The sequence below is a fragment of the Carica papaya genome, chromosome 2 (assembly GCF_054855325.1).
Source record: "Carica papaya isolate Zhongbai chromosome 2, ASM5485532v1, whole genome shotgun sequence".
In the NCBI taxonomy this organism is placed as follows: domain Eukaryota; kingdom Viridiplantae; phylum Streptophyta; class Magnoliopsida; order Brassicales; family Caricaceae; genus Carica; species Carica papaya.
In genome coordinates, this window is record NC_142310.1 from 5,878,315 (window position 1) to 5,902,270 (window position 23,956).

The window sequence follows — 23,956 nt, forward strand, 5'->3', positions numbered from 1 at the left end:
TTTAAGACTTAAATAAGAAAAATATTAAAATTTGCCGGACTTTTTTTATTATTTAAGTCCAAAAAAAATTATAAATAAAACAACCCTAAAAATGATCTTGATGATTGGATGTACACGTAGACAGTGGTGGGCTGACGTGGTATACCCGTTTCTCCGGATAATTTCCCCCTTGTTACCGCATCGTCTTCATTTGTTCTTAAACTCCTGAAAACCCTAGTCTTTTTAGTAGATTTTTATTTTTTTTAATTTTTGTTTATTTATCGCGTAGTTTATCAAAGCTAGATCGTTTTTTTTTTTAAGAGTGTTCAATTCAATTCTTATTCAAAATGAATAACTTGAAGCTCTATTCCGAGATTCCTCTAAATCTCCAGTTACAATCAGAGAAAGAAACTATACTCTTCTCTGCACTTGACATCGAGCGAAACCGCCTGTTCTTTGCTTCTTCCACTAATTTCATTTACACAACTCACCTTTCTTCCTTCCAGGTATATGCGTATTTGTGTTGCTGTCTGCATACGCTTGTAATTATATATTCGTGTATGTGCATGTTAAGGATGAGATTCTGTACGTTAACTGATTCAAGGATGCTGTTGGTTTCCTTTTACTCCTTGTGCTTTGCTGAGGAAGCTGATGGGGAGAAGGGGATTGGATGTCTCGTTTGCGTGTTTATGTTGGGCATTTGTTTATGAAGTTGAACTGTTGTGTTTTCTTTCCGGGCATATTTTTTTCTTTTATTCGAGTGCAGCTTGTAATGAATATGAAGCTAACATTGGTTGAATGGGCTTAGGAAGGGAGTTGCTGAAGCTTGAAAAAGTAATGAATGTCAATATGAAACCATTCTTTTGCTGATGTACTTTTGAGCTTGAACCTGAGAGCATATAGAAGTAACCTAATGTTTGATAAGAAGCAATGTTTTAGTAATCACATTGCGGAGACAGGATGTTCCTGTGCAAGCTTACTTTTAAATGTCACAATGCAATTCACTTATGGACAGTGCATACAATTTAGAAACCTTGGTATTCTGGGGATTTTGGTACCATAGTTAATTTCAGGAAGTTGGTGATGTTTAGCATATGGAATGATTACATAGTTTGTATAAATATAAGCTTTCTCACTTCTTTCTCCTCTAACTAAGAGCTGATGTATTTGCCAGAATGAAAGAGTTTGGAGTGAAGCCTTGTTACCAGCAGAAATTGATTGCATTGATTTGGAACCCGGGGACACTATTACGTCCTTTGATTATCTTATGGAGAAAGAAGGGCTGATTTTGGGGACTTCGGGTGGACACTTGCTCATGCATGATGTGGATGCTAATGCAACAGAAATTGTGGGTATGGTGGAGGGCGGTGTTAAGCGCATCTCACCCAGTCCCGATGGAGATGTGTTTAGTGTAATTACTGGTTTTGGACAGTTACTAGTGATGACTCATGATTGGGATTTGTTATACGAGATTACTTTGGAGGAACTTCCTGAAGGTGTTGACGTACGTAAGGACCTTTCTCCATTATTCTTAAATTTCAATCAGTATATTATCATTGTTTTAGTGTATTTGCAATACTAGAACACAGTTACTTAAAGATACTTTTCAAATCATCTTGTTGAAGGATAGCTTTTGTCTTAGTACATTTTCTGCAGTATTTGAATAATTTTCTTATTGAAATGTATTCACGTGAACCAAAATCTTGTTCCTGAAATACGTGAGATTTCAATCATTTCACTATCGATGTTTTAATGTAGTTTTGCAATACTGTAATGCAGTTCCTTAAAGATCTTTTCAAGTCATCTTGTTGAGGGAAAGCTTTTGTCTTGGTACCTTTTCTGCAGTATTTGAGTAATTTCTTTTTTATTGAAATGTATATTCAGGTGAAGCAGAATCTTGTTCCAGAAATCCATGCGAGTATTCCATCTCTTGGAGAGGTGATGGTAAATATTTCGCAACTTTGAGTGAGGTGTATAATTCTATTTCAGTCCTCAAGAGGATTAAAGTTTGGGAGCGGGATTCTGGTACATTGCAAGCTTCTTCAGAATCAAAGAACTTCGCGGGAGCAGTTCTCGAATGGATGCCAAGAGGGGCAAAAATTGCAGCTGTTTATGACAGGAAAGTAGATAATCAAAGTCCCTCAATTGCTTTCTTTGAGAGGAATGGACTGGAAAGAAGCTCATTCATCATTAATGAGCCAGTAAATGTTACTGTGGAAATGCTAAAATGGAATTGCACTTCAGATCTTCTTGCAGCTATTGTCAGATGTGAAGGGTATGACTCTGTTAAGATATGGTTCTTCAGCAACAACCATTGGTACTTAAAACATGAAATTAGATGCTCAAGAGAGGATGGAGTAAAGTTCATGTGGGATCCAACAAGGCCACAGCAATTGATTTGTTGGACTCTTAGTGGGCGGGTCATGCTTTACAACTTCGTTTGGATTACAGCTGTTATGGAGAACTCAACTGCCCTAGTCATTGATGATTCCAGGATATGTTTAACCCCCCTTTCTATGTCCTTGATGCCACCTCCTATGTACTTATTCAATCTGAAATTTCCAAGTTCTGTCTGTGATGTGGCCTTTTATTCAAGAAACTCCAAAAATTGTCTAGCTGCAACTTTATCAGATGGCTGTTTGTGTGTTGTGGACCTTCCTGCTTCTGATGTGTGGGAGGAATTAGAAGGCAAAGAATTTAATGTTGAAGCTTCTCTCTCCGAAACAAAATTTGGGTCTTTTGTACATCTTGTGTGGTTGGATTCTCATATACTTCTCACTGTGTCTCACTATGATTTCTGTCAAGGAGATTACTTTTGTCAAACCTCGGCAAGCAAGGATGGGCTTCATGGTTTTTACATGCAGGAGATTGAGCTTACGTGTTCTGAGGATCATGTCCCAGGTCTGGTGACATGTTCCGGTTGGCATGCAAAAGTTTCCCGTAGAGATTCTCTGGATAGGCCAGTAATTGGTGTTGCTCCTAACCCTGCTAAAAGATGCTCAGCATTCATCCAGCTTGATGGTGGAAGAATCTTAGAATATATCTCAAAATTGGGTCTCATTAGAAGTGCTCCTACACATGATGATATTAGTTTTTCATCCTCTTGCCCTTGGATGAGTGTGGTTCCAGTTGGTGGCAGTGGGTCTGTGAAGCCTTTGCTTTTTGGGCTTGATGACATAGGCAGGTTCCATGTCAGCGGCAGAATACTCTGCAATAATTGTAGCAGTTTCTCAGTTTACTCAAAGCTGGATGATAACTTGGTCACCCATGTAATTCTTGCAAGTAAACAATATCTGCTCTTTGTTGTGGACATCAGTGATATACTGCATGGAGAAATGGAGTTAAAGCATGAGAATTTTGTTCATGGTAATAAAAGGAGAGGAGAAGAAGAAAACATGAACTTTACGAATATCTGGGAAAGAGGTGCCAAAATAATTGGTGTCTTGCATGGGGATGAAGCTGCCGTCATCTTACAAACAACCCGAGGGAATCTAGAATCCATTTACCCAAGAAAATTGGTCCTTGCTTCAATTGTCCATGCTTTGGTCCAGAGGCGTTTTAGAGATGCGCTACACATGGTGAGGCGGCATAGAATTGATTTTAATATCATTGTTGACCATTGTGGTTGGCCAACATTTCTTCTATCAGCTTCAGATTTTGTTAGTCAAGTCAACAACTTGAGCTACATAACTGAGTTTGTTTGTGCCATAAAAAATGAAAATATTACAGAGACACTCTATAAAACGTTTATCTTGTCACCTTCCTCACAAGAGCTTAAGGCAGAGCAGACCAAAAGCTTCGATTCTGATTCTAATAACAAAGTAACTTCAGTGCTGCTTGCAATAAGGAAAGCCCTTGAAGGAAAAATACCAGAAAGTCCAGCAAGGGAACTTTGCATCTTGACCACTCTCGCTCGTAGTGATCCTCCAGCTCTCAAAGAAGCTTTGAAGAGGATAAAAGCTATACGTGAAATGGAATTATTAAGTTCTGATGACCCCAGGAGACTGTCTTGCCCTTCTGCTGAAGAAGCTCTGAAGCATTTGTTGTGGTTATCAGATTCTGAAGCTGTATTTGATGCTGCTTTAGGCCTTTATGATTTGAACCTTGCAGCTATTGTAGCATTGAATTCCCAACGAGACCCTAAGGAATTTCTTCCTTTTCTTCAAGAATTGGAAAGCATGCCAGCTTTCTTAATGCGTTATAACATTGACCTTAAGTTGCGGAGGTTTGAGAGTGCTCTTAAGCACATTGTATCTGCAGGAGATGCCTATTATGCAGATAGCATGAACCTCTTGAAGAAAAACCCTCAACTATTTCCTTTGGGACTTCAATTGATTACTGATCCTGTGAAGAGAGCACAGGTACTTGAGGCTTGGGGAGATCATCTTAGTGACGAAAAATGCTTTGAGGATGCTGCTGCTATTTATTTGTGTTGTTCCCGTTTGGAAAAGGCTTTGAAGGAATATCGTGCTTGTGGTAATTGGAACAGGGTGTTTACAGTAGCTGGACTTCTAAAATTGGACAAGGATGGGATTACGCAATTGGCTCATGAACTGTGTGAAGAGCTTCAGGTCCTTGGTAAACCGGGAGAAGCTGCCAAAATTGCTCTGGAGTATTGTGGAGATGTAAATAGTGGAATACAGTTGCTCATCATTGCAAGGGAGTGGGAGGAGGCTTTGAGGGTTTCTTTTATGCACAGGAGAGAGGACTTAATATCAGAACTGAAAAATGCATCACTGGAATGTGCTAGCAGTCTGATAACTGAATACGAGGAAGGATCAGAAAAGATTGGGAAATACTTGACTCGCTACCTAGCTGTTCGACAGAGAAGATTGCTACTGCAAGCAAAGCTCCAGTCAGAAGAGCAGTCAGTGAATAATGTTGATGATGATAGCGCTTCAGAAGCTAGCAGTACTTTCAGTGGCATGAGTGCCTATACCACAGGGTATCTTCATTCACTTTTTTTTCACATGGTTAGCCATTAAAGTCTTAATCCTTCACTAAATGCATAACATACCTGTTAACTTTAAGTCAATGATTTTGGTAACTATAGGGGCATGTCTTTCCTTTTTCTAGGTTTTTTTTTTTTTTTTTTTTTTGCCCCAGCTGGTGGGGGAAAAAGAAGGGGAGTGGAGCTTGGGTAATTGGTGGAGAGCAATGGACAAAAGAAATATTCTTTAAGCAGGTTAAGGTAGCTAGAGGATTTCAATTAGCTCAGTATTCACAATCTATTTTTGCCTTAGTTCATATGACTTTTACTTGTAATGATGGATGCTTAAGGGACAATATTGGTAACTGATCTGAACCAAACTAATTCTTTTATCCCACCTTTGGGTTTACATGGATCCTTCTACACAGATCTTTCTGTCTGAAGTAATGGTGAACAGAGTCATTGAATTTTAAGTTTTTCTTGTGGCTGGTAGTGCCCTATCCAGTTCTCTGTCTCATGTACTAAACAGTTGTTTCATTACAGTATGTTTATATATCTACCAGGAGCATGTTAAAGGAGGCTTCTTGTATGGTACTTTTATGGGTTTGCTTTAAAATGTGACCCCCAGTGAGATCCTAAGGATTTTTTTTTTTTCGAGACATTTGTGTTTCTTACTATAGTTATTGCAAAAGCCTTTGTTTGACAGCAGTGGGCCTGGTTGCCTGTGGTAGCATAAGTGGGTCCTTGGTTTTTCCGGGCCGTAAGAGTCATTGTCCTGTAGTGTTTTGTTATCAATCTTTTCTGTAAATTATGCTTTTTTGTAACATAATACTACTTTGTTAGTGCAATCAGAACCCAATTTGAGGTTGTCTTTAGGAACTCAAGGTTTGAGCTCCTCTTTCTATTCCCTTAGCCCTCTTCCATGTATAGAATCTTTTTTCTTTTTTTTTTTTGTCTTTTATGTTTCTTCTTGATCCACCATTCTTTTCGAAGGGAGGTCTCTTTTTTTTTTGAAATAATTCTGGAAGGGAGGTCATAGTTACTTACTAGGGTAAACGCAAAGATGTAGTCTACATCCGAAATCCTTATATCAATTCAAAGTGTTTGATTTGCTTAATGTGGTTGTCTCCTCAATGACCAGGACAAGAAGGGGCTTAGCTGCTTCCATCAGCTCCACTGTGGCTAGCAAGGCAAGAGACACAAGACGCCAGAGAAAAAGAGGAAAAATCCGCCCCGGCAGGTATTTTGGTTATTCAAAGTTTAAGTGCTTCTATTTTTCGTATGCATTCTTCTCTATTAGCAGTAGTAATGCTAAAATTATGGATTTTGTAGCCCTGATGAGGAGATGGCACTGGTTGAGCATTTGAAGGGTATGTCTTTGACAGCTGGAGCAAAGCGCGAGCTTAAATCTTTGTTAGTTTCTCTTATGATGCTTGGCGAGGAAGAAACTGCATGCAAAATGCAACGTACAGGGGAGAAATTTCAACTGCTTCAAATGGCAGCAGTGAAACTTGCCGAGGAGACAATGGCCACCAATAGCATTGATGAGCACAGTCATACCCTGGAGCATTATTTACCAAAAATAAGAAGTGAAGTGCAAGATTCAGATGCTTTTTCTTGGCGGTTGAGGGTCTTCATATCTCCTTCAATGGTGAGACTAATAAATTTCTAGCAGTATTTTTCTATTTTTAGTTCAGCCTAAACCTTCAGGCATGCACTTTGCTAGACTGATTCCATTCAGATAATTTTCCTTTGATTATGTGGTTAAGCGGATAAGGTTCAGTTCTAATACAATGTGCTTCTTTAATTTATTCTCACCTGACCACTCGTTCACCTTGACTTGACTAACTTTTCAACCTTAGGTCTTTTACACTAAATCTCAATGCACTTAATAAATTTTACTCTCTGTTTATTGATCCTCCACGTTCTTTCGCTAAGGTTGACCAAAAGTTACACGATTCCCAGTGATGGATTGAGTAATCCAATCCCAATCCTCATCATCCAAGTAGTGGCAGGTTATCATATTTCTGAAGGGTACAAAATACATCTTCATGAGTGACTAAAATGGAGGTTGTATTGACTACTAAGAATTACAACGAAAAACATGATGATGGGAAGCAGTTACGCTTTTGTTTTCGGTGTCTGGAGCATTTGGTTACTTACAATGCTGATTTCTGAATGCAGGCTGCCGCGGTCTAGGTCACGACTGGGAAGAAGCACGAGGCTGAAAGCCAAACCGATGATGAATGTCCAAGGATGACGACTCATACCATCAATGACTTTCATCTACTGCTGGTGTTCTTTTTAAACGAATGCTCATTAGTATTTATCAGTAATGCAGCAATCCGTAGGATTTTTTGAGTGTCCAAATTTTATGGTTAACTTCATTTTGAAGTTAGAATGCAACATCGCCTTTTTTTGTTTCTTTTTGTTGATAAGACACTTTTTGATAGTCTGGGTGGTGGGATTGAACAATAGGTTGGTACTACCATGCTTTCTAGTCATGCTATTTTAAAATGCCCAACGATTAGATTCAAATGCTTAAAAAATTTGAACTATTCAAAAGGATAAAAAACTTATTACTGATTCATGGCGTCGTTCAATTCTCGTGGATGGCATTATGTTTAGGAGATATGCTACTAGGGGCAATGAATCAGCATCTCAAGAAGGTGAAACAAGGGCTTACTTAACAATCCCCGAGAAAAAAATATCCACTTTGTTAAAATTGACTCTTTCTTCATCTAATTAATCCTCAATAAGATAATCTTGTTTTTACCCCCAAAAAAAAAAAAAAAAATCAATTCTGTAAAATTAGAGGTTCAAATAGTTGTCAGTGTGAAGAGAAAAGAAGAAAAACAAAGCTCAGAAAAAGCACAACCGCGTGAAGAATAAAAAAAAGGGGGAAAAGGCACCTAAAAAGGGCCCAACCGGGTTCGAACCGGTGACCTCTTGATCTGCAGTCAAATGCTCTACCACTGAGCTATGGACCCCTTGTTGCAAAAGGTGCCCAAAATAATAACAAAACCAAGACCCAAACGATATATTAACTTAATTAAATTTTCCTCTCATTGTTTTTGAAAATCAAATAAGTCAACTTCTATTTTTTTAGTAAAACTTGAAAAGCCACATAATTTAACTTTAACTCTGGGATAATCAACCCTTGAATTCTTAATCAATCCATGAATGTAATTGAAGATATGTTATGCTAATTAGGATGTTTATGGTAAATATTTAGGCTATATCTGGTACTTAGTAGAATAGGATGAGGGATGAGAAAATTTTCTTATCCTGTCTTACCTAATTTTTTAGAAAAAAAAAAAAATGATAAGACATCTCCTACTCCATACTTACAATAGCATAAATAATATGTTGTATTTTATAATAAATAAATAAAGAATATTTATTTAAATAGTCATTTAAAACGACTGAAATAATTTTTATATTTTTTTCCTCCATATTTTCACATTTAACAATAATATTATAACTGTCATCTTACCATATTCCTGTTCATTGTTTGAGAGTAAATTTTTTTATATATAAATTAATACACTAATCACTCTATATTTATTGCAAAATAGATTATATTATTTATTCTATAAAAATTAATTAAATAATATTTAATTATATTGTTTTTTAAAAAAATAATAAAATAATTCTTATTTTTTGTCACATGTACACATTTAACAAAAATATTATAATTGTTATATTTATTATCATAACAACTCTTATATTTTATATTATTATTATTATTATCTTATTACAGTTGTTCCTGTTATAATATTTTATTATTATAATTAAACAATTACTGCTACCACTGTTATCCAACCATCATTGTCACTATTGTTGTTTCACCTTATTATTGTCTCACCAATACTGTTTTACTATTATTAGCATCGTCACTATTATTAGTACTACCTCCAGTAACATTATTACTACCATACAATCACCTATTTCACCACTGTCGCGTTGCCCTTTTCACTACTAACTATGAAAATTGCCACCCTTATCAACACCCCACCATCTTTCTTACTATGATAGCCACCATTTACACCGGTCATCATCTCACCTTTACTATTACCATATGTTATAACTAATATTATATTGTTATTTATAATTAAATTTATTATTTTATTATTATTACTAATATTATTATCATTATCATTGTCATAACTATTATCATTGTTTTTACTATTAATTATTAAAATAAATTAAAAAAATAATATAGTTTCTTATACTATATTATTCGTTCGTTTATTTAATCATCACAAATATATAATTGGGTCAAAATCTTATCTTCGATAGCTTATATTACCTTACCCTACACATATACCAAACACAACCTTGAAGAAAATTAAAAACTCCGGCAAATAGTTCACCTATTAATAATCAAAATCTACATTGCTTCTGAGCATGAGACTTCTGAACAAAGTAGTAGATAAATCACTATCAGTGTCCAGCATCATCTTCAAAGTAGATCGTAATAAAGGCCACACAAAAAAGTGTGATGGCAGTAGTGGTCTTAAAAATGGCAGCAATGGCTCCTATGATGTCGGAGGTGGCGGAGGCACTATAGTGATGATGGCTCCCGGAAGCAGAGGCAAGTTCATATTTCCAGGGAGGTGTTTGAGAAGAATCCACAGGGTTACTTTGCTGAGCTGCGGGAGAATGAGAAAGCAAACAAACAGTAACAATTAATGTTGTTTCTGCTGCTGTTACATGTTTCTGAGTTGTAGCATTTATGCATGATGTAATAATGCAAGTTACTTTTTCTAAATAAATTAGAGTTTTATGAGGTTACGTTTGATGTTTATGAGTAAATGCAATCTATAGGATCCACATTGGGAAAGTCAATGTAATTATTTTGAAAATCAAAGCTAAAAGTTGGAGAGACAATATGTGATCAAGCTCTTATATTGTGTAGTAACTCTCTTCATGTTCAACATAGCTTGCCTCTGTTGCTCCATTGTAGAACCTCATCAACAGATCCTGTTTGATTTTGTTTTGAGATTATACTTGGGCATTAAAAGTTCAGTCCATTGATGCCACTTGGTAAAGATTAAAAAATCCCGTACAACAATTAAATCATCATTAAATATAAATACATAAATATATCATACCATTATATATCATATATGTAACTTGTACAATAGCAGTTGATTAATTCTTACTTTACACCATAATATCAAAGTTTAAACTTTTACCTATCTGATCTTGTTTTATATGATAAACTTTGGTCCTGGAACCTTCATCTTATCTCTGAGTTCTCGTACAATAATATCAGCAGCAGGGAACAGAACAGAAAAGGTGAAAGCCAAAATCACTGACCCACACTGACTGTCTGACAAGAATTCTTGTTGAACCTTGATATCTCAGGTCAGATGAACAAAGATTGCACTTCATGCTCAAGTACCAATGAAACAGAAAATGAGAAGCTCATTGCTGGAATTTTTGTTGAACCTTGATATCTCAGGTCAGATGAACAAAGATTGCACCTCATGTTCAAATACCAATGAAACAGAAAATGAGAAGCTCATTGCTGGAAAGCTTCTGAAGTGCAAATAATATGTGAAAACATATGAAGTGATTTTTTTCTACCGACTAAAAAAAGAACTGGAACAGAAAGCTACAAGGTATAAGACAAAGAAAAGAGGGGCCAGATGGAATTAAGCTTAAAGCTTTTATGGCTTATTTCCAGTAACCCACTCTGTGGCCTCTCTCAGATTTTCAATATTGATTCTTGCTTATAGTGGAAAATATATTTCAAATAGCATTGGTTCTATGAGCAAACACTAAGCTATTAAGACCTAAACAATGAAAATCCTACTACAACAGATCCAGTTGTGATGGTCACAAAATTCTCTAAAGACCCAACAGCTAAAGACAATGCATATACTTAAAGCAGAGGAGCTTTTACTACAATTCCCCACAGTGCAATTCCCAATAACAAGTTTATATGCGAATTATATCATCATTTGGTGTATTCTAGGTTGAGAAATTTATTCCTCTAGCAGCTAAATCCCCACCATCTACTTGCTACAATTGATATGCTGAAGTTGCAAATCATATCGTAAGGTCAAATTATGTATTAATAGAGAATTAACTCCACAGAAAACTGTTTCTGGTGTAAGCCAAGAGACAAACTAAACCTGTGGAACATTACTATCATGGATAAACGACAAGAAGTTGGTTATTGCCATCAAGAAGATTAACAAAGGACTAGAGATTAACAGTCTCAAGCAGATGCTTTGACATAACTCCTCTTTGTATCTTCAGGTCCTTCAATAAATTTAATCTGATTTGAAGATCCGAATACGAACATGAAGAAGTTCGTTAACAACAGAAAAATCAATGATATAAAGTCATAAGGAGTACCTCTGTACCATAGATCTCATAAATCTCAATATTCTGCAAGATCCTTCTAGTTCTGAACTTTCAGGGATATCCTTAAGCCTCATAGATCTCAATATTCTGCAAGATCCTTCTAGTTCTGAACTTTCACGGATATCCTTAAGCACAACCACAGGTGGTCTCAAATTCTTAGTCAGCTTTGAATGATATAATTCTGCATGTTCAGGGAGCAGAGCACTAGCTTTATTCATTACTGGTTCACCACTAAACTTCTCTGAAACTGAAATAGGACTTTCAGGGCTTCAATAGCCAAATTTCATCTTTCTTTGCTCCCACAATAGTTGCAAATGCTGGAGAATATCTTGAGTGAAGAATCACTAGCAAGCATGAGCCAGTGCCACCCACAGATGATGGAAACAAATAGTCTCTCTGACAATTTGTGGCTTGTTTTTTAATTTAACTCTATGGCAGTATCTGAGCCTCGCAGGCAACAAGATCCTTCAGCTTGGAAACATTGATCAAGGTTTTTGCAGAGACAAATACAAATCTGCGCCTAGCCTCTTTTCATCATCGCTAGAAACAATTCTTTTTTATCCTTGCCACTCCATATTTTCTAAGTCGCAGCTCCTTCCGGGAAAATATCCCATACTCTCTATTTCCAGATGTAATACGCTCAAGATGCTATTGATGCTCTCAACTTGTGGGTGGCTTCGGTCATCTACCTGGAATGCATGTACCCTATTTTTATCCTGAACCCAACTACATCCAGGAATTTTCTTTATCCCCGTATTAAACTTTGATCTTGGATAGTCTGCAATATTCCTCTTCCCATATTGAGCATACAAATCCAAAAGGGCCAGTTTATGACTTGGGTTTCTAGGCTCAAGTTTGACAAGATAATCCAGTGCAACCTCTCCTAACTGCACATTGGAATGTATTCTAGACGAGCTTATCAAAGCTCCCCAAACTCCTGCATCAGGTTTTAATGGCATCATGTCTATGCAATCCAACATCTCATCAAATAAACCAGCACGACCTAACAGATCGACCATGCAAGCATAGTGTTCTAGATCCGGTTCGAGATCATACTTTTCATGCATGGAATCGAATATTTTTCTCCCTTCTTTTATTAATCCTGCATGTCTACAAGCAGACAATACATTAAGAAAGGATATAGAGTCAACTGGAACATCTCTCCCTTGCATGAGTGAGAAAAGTGAAACAGCACAATCCCCTAGTCCATGAACAGCATACCCAGCAAGCATTGCATTCCATGAAACTATATCTTTATTTTCCATCTCATTAAAACATTTCTCAGAGTAACTGAGCAACCCACATTTAGCATACATATCAACGAGATTATTTCCAACTACTATGTAAGATTGAAATCCCATTTGGATGATGGTGGCATGAATAGCTATACCTTCTCTTAATGCTGCCAAATAAGCTGCTGCAGGAAGGAAACTTACAATTGTGACTAAATTAGGTCGAAAATTCTCTAGCTTCATTTGATGAAAAGCAGAAATAGCCTCTTCGGCATGTCCATTTTGCATATATCCTGCAATCATTATGTTCCACGATATTGTAGCCTTTTTGAAGCTAGTCATTTTGAACAAAAATACAGCTGAGGAAAGGCTTCCACATTTGGCATACATGTCAATGAGAGCATGCTTTATATGATTGTCAGAATCAAATCCACTCTTTATAATTTTCCCATGGATACAAGAGCCTTGATTTAAATTGTTTAAGAGTCCACAAGCTGGAAGCAAGCCCACCATGGTTCCTGGGACTGCTTTTATGCCAGATGACAGTAATTTACAAAACATATCCATTGCACTGTAAGCATCACCAGCCTGAGAATATCCATTTATCAAGGCATTCCATGCCACAACATCTTTACTTTGTATCATATTGAATATTACCAGTGCGTGAGAAAAGAAGCCAAATTTTAAATACATAGAAAGAAGGGCTGTTGCAGTTGCTGCATCAGAAAAAATATTGGCCCTTATAGTGTAGCAGTGTATACTCTTGCCTAACCGCGGAGATAGCTCTGTGCAAGCTGGGAGAATACTTACCAGAGTTACACTATTTGGTCTTACACATTCGCACTGCATGCTTCTGAAAAAATAAAGAGCTTCTTCAAAATACTCTTCTTGGACACAAGCAGCAATAATTGCAGACCAAGCAACCAAATCCCTTTCTGGCAGTTCCTGAAACAACTGCTTAGCTTTTTCTAGTTCTGAAAATTTTACATACATGGTTATTATTGGAGTGGCAATTAACACATCATTGTCAAAACCTTGTTGGATAATGCACTCATGAATCATCTTCCCCTTCTCTAAATCCCTCATCTCCGCAGCAGCCATTACACTGCTTGTCAGCACTACCTTATTCATTTTAACATTTTCAAATTTCATGCGATCAAACAATTCCAGAACCTCTAGGAAACACCCGTTATGAACATACCCCGACATCATGGTTCCCCATGAAACACTGTCCTGCTCTGCCATCCGCTCAAAGATGCATCGAGCAACATATACATCCCCACACTTACAATACATATCAATCAGTCCATTATAGACAACTGGAGTTAAACCTTTCCTTATCACATAACCATGGATAGACCTGCAAACAAGAACATCAGCTAGCTTTGAAATAGCAGGAATTAAGTTCAACAAGCTCACAAAATCAACTTCAACACCACTCATTTGCATACCACGGAAAAACGCCAACGCCTCACGAGGATCTCCGCTATGTGAAAATCCAGCAATCATAGCATTCCAAGCCACAACGTCTTTGTAGGGAATTCTATCAAACACCTCTCGTGCAGATTTCTGATCACCCATTTTACAGTACATATCGACAAGACCAGTCCCTATATACACATCAGATTCAAGACCCGCACGAGCTATATCCCGGTGAATCGACAGACCTTCTCCGAAATCCAGAGTACCCGTGCAAGCCTTCAAAGCAAAAGTGAAAGTATACTTATCTGGGTCAACTCCCTTCTTTAACATGCAGCGGTACAAGCTTAGAGCTTCTTTGTGATAGTCTGCTCTCGTGTAAGCTCTGATCATGGAATTCCATGAAACAACACTTGGGTTTGGATTAGAATCGAGAACTAAGCGAGCAGGGTCCGGTTTGTGAAACAGAGAGTAGGAGTTTATGAGATGGGTAGTTGAGCCATTGTCATGTCGAAGGCCTAAGACTATCAGGCGGCAATGAAGTTGAAGGAGAAAGTTAATGTCTTTGCATGGAGAATTTAGATGAAGGTGAAGGTGGTATGAGCAATTGACTACGTTTTTGGTTGGCAAAGAGTGAAATTTGGCTCTTGGTGGGAGTCCATGGAAGGATCTGCTTAGGAATGTCATCTTCTTCCTCAGCTCCCTTCTCAATAATCGCTCTGATTTCCCATGACGTTGTAAATTAAAAAATGGATATATGATATGAGTTCGTGGATTTATACGCGAGGTATCGTCGAATCTAACGTGTTTCAAAAGTAGTTTGAATCCGAGTATTCATACACATTCTGTCAGAACTGAATTTAAGAAAGAAAAAATTAAGCATATTAAAAGTACATGAATATGATGTTAAAATTGCATAGTACAATAAAGTTTCATAACAAAAAAATGCTCTCACTGAACGATTTTTCTCAGCTTGACAAAGGCACAGCGGCGCCGTGCGTAGATGACGATCGCTCGACCAAGAAGGTGAGAATAAGGGAACATCCTGAGCGGCTGCAATCAGCGGAAGAGGATGTTGGTGTCACAATCTTGGGCAAAAATGGGGAAGAAGCTAGTGACATGGACTTGACAGAATCGGAGGATGAGGGGCAAAGCAGGGGACTCTACGGGCGTTGGAAAAGCAATCGGGTGTCCTTCAAAGACAAACTTGCTAATGCAAAATTGGCAAAGAGTAAGATTGTCGATTTTGAAATTAGAGAAGAGCATGTGATATTGGCATCAGATGGGGAATATCTGACAGTGGCATTCTCGAATAAGGTCTAAAATTACCTAGCTCAATCCATGAGGAACTCAGCGGTCGTCTGTCTTTTGGACAGTCATCGGCTTTTGACCCCCCCTCAACTGCTTACAAAGCCTCTGGCGACCTGCGGGAATGTTCCAGCTAGTCGATCTGGAAAACAACTTTTACCTGGCGAAATTTACCGACCCCAACGATTATTCACATTCACTGATAGGGGGACCGTGGGTCATCTATGGGCATTATTTGACAGTGCAACCATGGACGGCCTCCTTCTCAGTCGACGATGACTGCCTCACTTCGGTGGTTGCCTGGGTCCGCTTTCCAGAGCTACCTATCCAGTATTATCACAAAGGGTTGTTGAGAGCCATTGCCAAAACAGTTGGCTCGATAGTGAGGATAGATTATAACACATAGTCAATAGAGAGGGGGAAGTTTGCGCGTATGGTCGTCTCGGTGGATCTCACCAAGCCTCTGGTCTTCAAAATTCGGATTGAGGGGCACCTTCAATGGGTGGAATATGAAGGGCTTCCAACGATTTGCTTTGAGTGTGGCTATTACGGCCATCTCCAAGAACAGCACACGAGGAAAGCAACAGAAGCCCCGACTAATGAAGCAACTAGAGGTGAAGGAAAGAACCAGCCTGCATTGCCCCAGCCGGCAGCAGACGGAGGAAAGTTTGGACCTTGGATGTAGGTGACAAGGCGGGGATGGAGGAAAGACAAAAAAGGAAACGGCTCTGTGAAATGGAATGATTCCAGATTTACCGACCGCAACGAATCGGGATCCAGATTTAAGCTGATTTCGTAGATTGGGGAAGAAGATAACAGCAACGCGAATTTGCATACAGATTTAGAGGGATTAAACAAGGGGGGAGTTAATGCTGATGAACGGAGAAGTGGAAACTAGATAACTCTGGTGAGAGGGTGGTTGATATGGAACAAAACTTAAATAGGAGAAAGTAATTGAAAGAAAGTAAGGTCGAGGGGGGCTGGGTTACGGCATGCGAACAGAGCCCTCGTACCATGCTCGAAGGCCCAGGCCCAGCACTGACTAGAGTGCATGTGGTGAGGCAGCCCGAAACAGGTAAGCCCAGTAAGGGGAATATGCGTGTCCCAGTTGATCCTGACCCGACAGCCTCGATCCATTAGGGTCCAACACTCCTCAACCTGAGAAAGCACTTGGTTATTCGGATCGAAGACCGGCGCACGATGATCTCCCAAGTCAACCTGGCCAAAATCAAGGAGGCTGACGGTCTTCTATTGAGCTCTTGCACCTAGAGGATGGTCTGGCCACTAGATCGGCAGCACTCAAGTATCCGGGTGAGAAAAACATCATGCCGAGACCATAAAAAAAGAAGGATGTGCGGAGAATCCCTGGAAACATCGACATTTTCGGTGGTCAAGATCCTGGGATGTGCGTGCGCAGGACCGAGCGTGGTTGACAGTCTAACAGTGGCCGGAACAGAGGCCAGCCACGCCGCTGTTGATGGTTGATCTTGGTTGGGTTAGGGTTTTGTTCGTTCTTTGCCAATTTTTATATGGATTTAAGACTTCTTACTTGAAATTGTCAATGTGCGACGAATTCCAATGTCAGCCGTATTCTTCAAACATTTTGTTGGCAACATAGACTGTCGATTCTCGCTCTGATAGAGCCGTGCATTTTTTATGAGAAAGCGGATTGCATCATTGGCTGCCTTAGTTTGAATTCTTCTCATAAGGTGGAAGCTCATGGTTTTGCTGGTGGTCTTTGGGTCCTTTGGAATGATCTAATTCAGGTGGAGATCCAGGTGAATAATGTCCAGTTCATCCATACCTGGATTCATTATAATGGTAGCGAGTCATGTGTCTTTTTTACTGCTGTGTATGGGAGTCCCCAGTTACAAAAGTGTCGCTACTTATGGTCTCACCTATCTCAACTTAATAGTACGATCCAAAAACCTTAGCTACTCGCAAGGGACTTCAACGCGATTATTAAGGCATCTGACAAACAGGGCAGAGCCATTAATGGTAGTGATGGGTGCCCCCTATTCTCCACTTTATTAGCCACAATGGGCTCTCTCAATTCGACTTCGTAGGACCTAAGTTCACTTGGCGATTAAGGGAAGTCTCCTCCAACGCCTTGATCGAGCCCTCGTTAACTTCTCATGGCTTAACAAGTTTTTAGACTCTTTCGTACAACACCTTCCTAAGATCCAGTCTGATCACAACCTCTAATCATCTGTTCTAGGACACCCTATACGCCGAGCTCCCTGCCCTTCCATTTATTTATCACCTGGCTTATACACCCCAGGTTCCCCACTTTTGTTAAATGAAGATAGGAATGAGGCACCTCACTCCAAGCCACTGTGGAAAAGTTCTATGCTAAGACCTGGAACACTATGGTATTCGATAATATTTTCTGTAGAAAGAGGTGACTAATGGCTCGTATCAATGGTGCCCAGAAAGCTCTTGAATCCTCCTATTCCAAGTATATGAGTAGGCTTGAGGTATCCCTTCAACATGAGCTCGAGGCGCTTCTTTTACAAGAGGAAATCTATTAGATCCAGAAGTCACCGTGTGAGTTTATCTCTCTGGGGGATAAGAATATTGCCTACTACCATGCGCGGACGATGGTTCAGTAGCGATGCAATAGGATCCTTATGCTCCAGGACGAAATGGGGAATTAGATTTCGGATGATAGTCAACTTAGTCACATGGCCAATTAGTTCTTCCAGCAGCTATATTGCGAGGAGGCTCCTAATAGGCCTGTCTTTGTTGTTCGGGGTAGGTGTCACATGGCCAATTAGTTCTTCCAGAAGTTGTATTCCGAGGAGGCTCCTAATAGGCCTGTCTTTGTTATTCGGGGTAGGTTCCCCGCTCTCAGCACTGACACTATCGTCGACCTGAGTAGGCCTATCACCAGTGAAGATTAATACCCGGACCCAGAATTTGACTCAGGATCAATTTTAACATTTATAAATATACAAAAATTTATTTTTAAATTAATTTATTTTAATTTTTGTTGAATTTATTGAAAAAAAATAGGTTAAGGATAAAATCAAAAATAATTTTGAAAAAATAAGGTGAAAATTTGGGTTTGAGGGGTATTTTTAAAAGAAAAATTAGAAATAGGGAGTCAGAGTGCAAATAGGAAAAATTGTGCTACGTAGGACCGTCCAGTCAGCAGCCCCGACGAATCAGAGCACGTTATGTGGCGAGGTGAGCTGGCGTCGGTGCCATGCAGGCGATTCGTGTGTCCTGCGATCGAATGGCCTAAGATCGATCATGCGCATGTAGACAGCTTGAATTTATTTTCTCCTTAAGCGCGATCGGACGACCAGGATCAAATCGTGATAGACAGTTCAAATTTATTTCCTCCTTAGGCACATCGGACAGACGAGATCGATCGCGATGGACGATCTAGATCAACGCAGGATAGATATAAATATCTCACATCACATTGAAACTCAAACCTTAGCATCAACCCCCTGTCGGAGAAGAAAATCCAGACGCTGGAGAAGGAGGCTGACCGCCAACCGTCGCAGTACCGAAACCACTGTTAACCTTAAAAAAAAGTAAAAATTCCTCATACCTACTCGAAATTCAATTTCGAGTACCCCTGTGGCCAAATTGGAGCAAAATAGATGGCGGATGAGCTAAAATCACGAGTAAAGCCCAGCGGAGCCGCTACGGCCAAAACCTTAAAATCCCTCTAATGAGCCCCTTCCTGATTCCTGTTTTACATAATTTTTTGATCGTTGTGTTCACCGTCCTTTTTTGTACAAGTTAGTCGAAGAAAAAACATCAACCGTAAAGGAGAATCGGCAGAGCGACCGCGCCTAGAGGTTCCCCTACTGGTAGGTTCGGTTTTTTATAGTTTTTCGGCCAACTAAGACCTTTAACGTATTTTTTTTCAGGAATACGGCCAAAACCACCCAAAAAATGATCAAAACCAGCCAAAACTAGCTAGGCCAAGGCGAACTGCCGTTGTGGGCAGCAGAGCCGGTGCCGGAGCACGGCGGTGCCGCCGTGTTGGAACCCCAAAATTGGCCAGAATGAGTTTTAGACACCGATTTTGGATTTTTATAGTATTTTTAGGTACGTGACAAGTGTTTTGGATTTTGTAAAAAAAATTCAGAAAATTTGATACCCGTTATGAAGCGTAGTAGACAGTGCGATATCCCGAAATACGGACCTGGGTAAGAATCCCTCACCCTATTCTCTGTTACAGTAAATTGAGGTTTAATAATCGATAATTGTGTGTTTTTATGAAAAATTAGAAAAACTTAAAAATAAATTACAGGTTACTGGTGGAGTCAGAACCGGTTAATGCACGTTTGTCATGATTCCCAGTTTATTTTCATGTTATACCCTGAATTGCTTACCATTACATTGTGCATGCTTGCATTGATAGTTTAGATAGTCTTCTTGATTATCTGAGTTAATTGGTTCCTTCCTGCATAGTTTATCTGGTTATCTGATTACTCGGTTATTGGTCATGATAAGTTTAATTGCTTGCTTAAATGTCGTTTTATGGATCTATGAATATAAAATGAGATATGGGTATTGCGTGGTTAATTGTTATGAAAATCTGTATGTGAAAGACTTGTTGGGGACTCGAAAAATGGCAGACGGACCCGGTACATAAGGAATCCTACCGTGAACGTTATCTTAGTCGAATGAGGTGGGGAAGTCCCTTACCAGTAAGGTTTGGGAGATATGATTCACCCTCATACCGAACGGGGTGTCGAGGTGGTGGAATGTTTGGCGCCCATTACCAGACCGGATATGGGGATGACTGGTTAATTATTAAATTGGATATTTAGTTCACGAGTATGAGGACATCCCTATGGACCCCTAAGAGTACCGGTAAGCGGGTAAAAATAAAAAGTGATCGTCTCTTGTTATCTTATATGTGAAATAAAAAGTTTATGGATGTAGGTATTCAAAGGTTGTTTTTAAAAAAATTTGTTACGTCAATACAGAATAAATGACTTTCTTTATAGTAAATGAATTTACATTAAATTAAGGGCTCCATTAGTTGTTTTTCTGATTTTTTACCAATTTTTAGTTTTTTGTATATGTGATTAGTATGATATTCTTACTGGGTTAGTGTAGCTCACCCTTTCATTAACTATTTAATATCAAGAGTACTAAGATCCATATCCCGATCAACAAGAAGGTTATGAATAGTTCACCACCCAGACTCTCCTTCAAAAGCTAGTGAAGGTCATCCTAGGATGCTTAGTTATTTATTTTTCGTTTATTTCTTTAATTTTCGTTTGTTCTTTTAGAAGAGACATTCTCGTAGCCCTATTGGGCATTCTAAATTATTGTGTAAGGAATATAAACTCTAATTCTATTATCACTTCTGCATTTAATTTATGATTTATTTTCATTTAAGTCCGAGCTTCTATAGTTGGTATCAGAGTTGTGTTCTTCAGAATCATTCCTTACACAATGATCTAAGAAAACACCAAAAATAAATTATCTTTCAACCCTTCCTTCTGAAATGTAGATACAGATAGATGAGGAGATGAATACCCCTACTAAACTGAGCACCCCGGAGGATTTGCTTCGAGAGAATGTTGACTAACTCTTTGAGATGTTGGAGAGACTCATCACTACCCAACAGGTCCGGGAGGAAAAGAAGGAGTTACTTCACCCTCCTCCACTGCCACAGTTTGAGCCACCCTTGCAGTGGGAAGATCTGGAGCCACCCTAGTACAACCCTACTCCTCCACCTTACCATTCAGCACCACCACAGTATAATCTGGTGCCTCCACCGCATCACCTGGTGCCACCACACTATAATCCGGTGCCTCCACCGTATAGTTCGGCACCACCACATGGTCATCCAGTCCCTTCCCATAATAATCCAGTCCCTTTTTCACGGGACCCAGTTCCACCCATAATAGACCCATACTACATTTAAATGTACAAAAGACTAAACCTGTCTACTTTTGTAGGGGTATCCTCTTTTAAAGAGGCCGAGTACTGGTTAGCTGAGACAGGGAAGGCTTTCACGACTCTTGGGGTAATTCCCGAACAAAAAGTTGTACTTGCCACCTATATGCTTGTGAGATAGGTAAGTAGCTGGTGGGAGCTCAAGCATGCCACCTTGCTCGTTCCAGTCACTTGATAACAATTCTTAATGGCCTTCAATACAAAGTACCTCCTAAAGCACCTCCAGTGTCTGAAAGAAATAGAGTTTGCACACCTAGTCTAGGGTGATATGACTGCGTCAGAGTATGCTAGAGGTTTCTAGAGTTAGGCCGGTATTCCCCTGAGAGCATGATGGATGAAGGCAGGAAGGCAAAAAAGTTCGAGTGGGTCCTCTGTCCTGAGATTAGATAGTTGTTGTACGTGTTCGAGCTCAGTACTTACTCAGCCATTCTGGCCAAGGCACAGCTAGTGGAGAGGAACATTTGCATCTTTTCTCCAGCAGTGGGGAATCCCAGACATCCGGTTTGACACTGCAGACTAGCACCCACTGCACTAATCCAGCAGAACAAGAGACCTAGACCAGTGACTCAAGCTCCTCCTCAGGCTCCAGTAATAGCACCCGATAAAACTTGCCAGCACTGTGGCAAGGATCATAGAGACTGACCATGCTATCGTCTTAACAGTACTTATTGCATATATGGAAGTGCCCAACACTACGCGAGAGAGTGCCTGCAAAATTAGAACCAAACCAGACCTCCTATCCAGGGCAGAGCTTACAAACTTACTCAGCAGGATGCTGAAACCAACCCATATGTGATACAGGGTATGTAAACTATCTGTAATCACTTTGCACATGTTTTGATTGATACTGATACCTTATATTCATTTGTCTCACATGTTTTTACACCAAACTTGAATGTATTACCTGAAAAATTTGATTCTGTGTTGTTTGTGTCTACTGTTGGGAGTAGAACACTATTAGGAGATGTTATATACAGAGCTTATATTATAAATGTAGCATATAAGAAATTGAGCATAGATCTAATAGAGATTGACACTGGGGACTTTGATGTAATACTATGAATGAACTGGCTACTGGTGTATCATGCCACCATAAATTATTTTCACAACAAACTTGTATTCAACTTTCCTAATGAAAAGTCATTTACAAGTTAATAAAAAAAAATTAAATATTATTCCCTCATGGAAATTTTCCTATTATAAAGTGTTTTAACTCATTGTTTTCTCTAACTAGGCAAACCTAAGAAATATATTTGTATTCAAGAGATTCTAGTAGTTCGAGACTTTTCGGATGTATTTCCTGATGAACTACCCGAATTGCCAGTGGATATAGAAGTTGAATTCACCATAGATCTTCAACCAGGCACCCAATCTATCCCAGTTGGCCCTTACTGCATGAGTTGTATTGAGATGGAAGAGCTGAGAAAAACATATCAATGAATTGTAGAATAGTGGGTTCATTCGACATAGTGTGTCCCCTTAGGGTGCTGGAGTCACATTTGTAATAAAACGAAATGAGATGTTAAGGTTATGTATTAACTACAGGAGATTGAATAGGGTCACGATCAAGAACAAATACCCCCTCCTTATGATCGATGACATTTTTGACCAGTTGTAGGGTGCCCAGGTCTTCTCCAAAATAGATTTGCGTTCAGGTTACCATCAGGTAAAGATCAGGACAGATGACATTCTCAATACAGCTTTCCGAACTAGGTACAGACACTATGAGTTCCTGGTCATGCCATTTGGACTAACCAACGCACCAGCCATCTTTATGGACTTAATAAATAAAATTTTTAGACAATTCCTAGATCAGTTGGTCATTGTATTTATCGATGATATTCTGGTCTATTTAAAAAGTAGAGAGAAACACACTCACTATCTGACTCAGTTTTTGTAGGTTCTCAAATAAAAAAAGTTGTATGTAAAGTTGAGTTAGTGTGAGTTTTGGCTTGAGCAGACTACCTTCCTATGGCACATCATATCACGAGATGGAGTCTCAGTGAACCCCTAAAAAATTGAGGCAGTGCTTGATTGGGAAAAATTGACTTCGGTCAACGAGATTCATAACTTCTTAAAAATGGCAGAAATAACCGCAAGTTTGTAGAAAGATTTTTTAACTTAGTTGCTCTTTTGACCCGACTCACAAAGAAGAACGTTAAGTTTGAGAGGAATAAGGACTGTTAAATGAGCTTTTTAGAACTAAAGAAGCGGTTGACTACTACACCTGTGTTGGTTTTACCGAGTGGGATAGGTGAATATACAGTTTATAGTGATGCCTCCTACCTGAGGTTGGGTTGTGTTCTAATATAACATGAGAAGGTTATAGCCTATGGGTCCAGGTAGTTGAAGAGTCATGAAAAAAAAACTACCCCAACCACGATTTAAAACTTACTGCTATTATACACGCATTGAAGACTTAGCGCTACTACTTGTATGGAGAGACTTTTCATATCTATACCAACCATAAGAGCTTGAAACATATATGTACTCATAAGGATCTCAACATGCATCAGAAACGTTAGATAGAACTCCTCAAGAACTACGATTGCAATATTTTGTAACATTCGGGTAAGAGCAATGTGGTAGCTGGCGCACTCAACAGAAAAAGTACGGGTATGTTAACTCACCTAATAGTTTTAAAATACAGGGTAATAGTGGTCGCATAACATATACGACTTCAGGACTTAAAGAGAGTTACACGTTTGACCCACCTAACTGTTCAACCTGAGTTGATCCAGAGAATAAAAGAAGTTCAAGCGGTCGATTC

At 39.0% G+C, this 23,956-nt stretch overlaps 2 protein-coding genes and 1 non-coding gene across 7 annotated transcripts; 1 reads left to right on the forward strand and 2 right to left on the reverse strand.

Annotated features, from left to right (window-relative positions):
* Positions 1-175: 175 nt before the first annotated feature.
* Positions 176-7,334, forward strand: ABO1 (IKI3 family protein). 2 transcript variants are annotated; one of them, XM_088212939.1, is made up of 6 exons: positions 178-485; positions 1,154-1,487; positions 1,864-4,924; positions 6,051-6,149; positions 6,242-6,560; positions 7,094-7,334. In XM_088212939.1, the coding sequence occupies exons 1-6, from the start codon at positions 327-329 to the stop codon at positions 7,106-7,108; spliced, it is 3,987 nt and encodes a 1,328-aa protein (XP_088069065.1). In that variant the 5' UTR covers positions 178-326; the 3' UTR covers positions 7,109-7,334. The 2 variants fall into 2 exon arrangements, 1 of the variants encoding a protein (XP_088069065.1); XR_015816869.1 differs by lacking the exon at positions 7,094-7,334 and having other exon boundaries at positions 176-485; positions 1,864-4,952; positions 6,242-6,382.
* A 493-nt stretch (positions 7,335-7,827) lies between these two features.
* Positions 7,828-7,899, reverse strand: TRNAC-GCA (transfer RNA cysteine (anticodon GCA)). The gene has a single exon. It is a non-coding gene; the product is annotated as a tRNA-Cys (tRNA).
* Positions 7,900-9,088: 1,189 nt separating this feature from the next.
* On the reverse strand, positions 9,089-16,187 carry LOC110823956 (Pentatricopeptide repeat (PPR) superfamily protein). Of its 4 annotated transcripts, none has more exons than XR_015816870.1 (3): positions 11,282-16,187; positions 10,111-10,401; positions 9,089-9,564 (listed from the first exon to the last, which is right to left on the reverse strand). XR_015816870.1 is itself a non-coding variant. In XM_088212942.1 (3 exons), the coding sequence occupies exon 3, from the start codon at positions 14,626-14,628 to the stop codon at positions 11,848-11,850; it is 2,781 nt and encodes a 926-aa protein (XP_088069068.1). In that variant the 5' UTR covers positions 14,629-14,795; positions 14,897-14,994; positions 15,271-16,187; the 3' UTR covers positions 10,978-11,847. The 4 variants fall into 4 exon arrangements, 3 of the variants coding, with proteins under 3 accessions (XP_088069068.1, XP_088069067.1, XP_088069066.1); XM_088212942.1 differs by lacking the exons at positions 9,089-9,564; positions 10,111-10,401 and having other exon boundaries at positions 10,978-14,795; positions 14,897-14,994; positions 15,271-16,187; XM_088212941.1 differs by lacking the exons at positions 9,089-9,564; positions 10,111-10,401 and having other exon boundaries at positions 10,978-14,994; positions 15,271-16,187.
* Between the last annotated feature and the right edge of the window lie 7,769 nt (positions 16,188-23,956).

What these genes read in the sequence shown, in the direction of transcription:
- ABO1 (XM_088212939.1), top strand. Translation starts at nt 327, where the DNA reads ATGAATAACTTGAAGCTCTATTCCGAGATTCCTCTAAATCTCCAGTTA. An exon ending in CTCACCTTTCTTCCTTCCAG is followed by an intron (nt 486 to 1,153) that starts GTATATGCGTAT and finishes TGTATTTGCCAG; the next exon opens with AATGAAAGAGTTTGGAGTGA. An exon ending in TCCTGAAGGTGTTGACGTAC is followed by an intron (nt 1,488 to 1,863) that starts GTAAGGACCTTT and finishes ATGTATATTCAG; the next exon opens with GTGAAGCAGAATCTTGTTCC.
- LOC110823956 (XM_088212942.1), bottom strand. Translation starts at nt 14,628, where the DNA reads ATGACATTCCTAAGCAGATCCTTCCATGGACTCCCACCAAGAGCCAAA.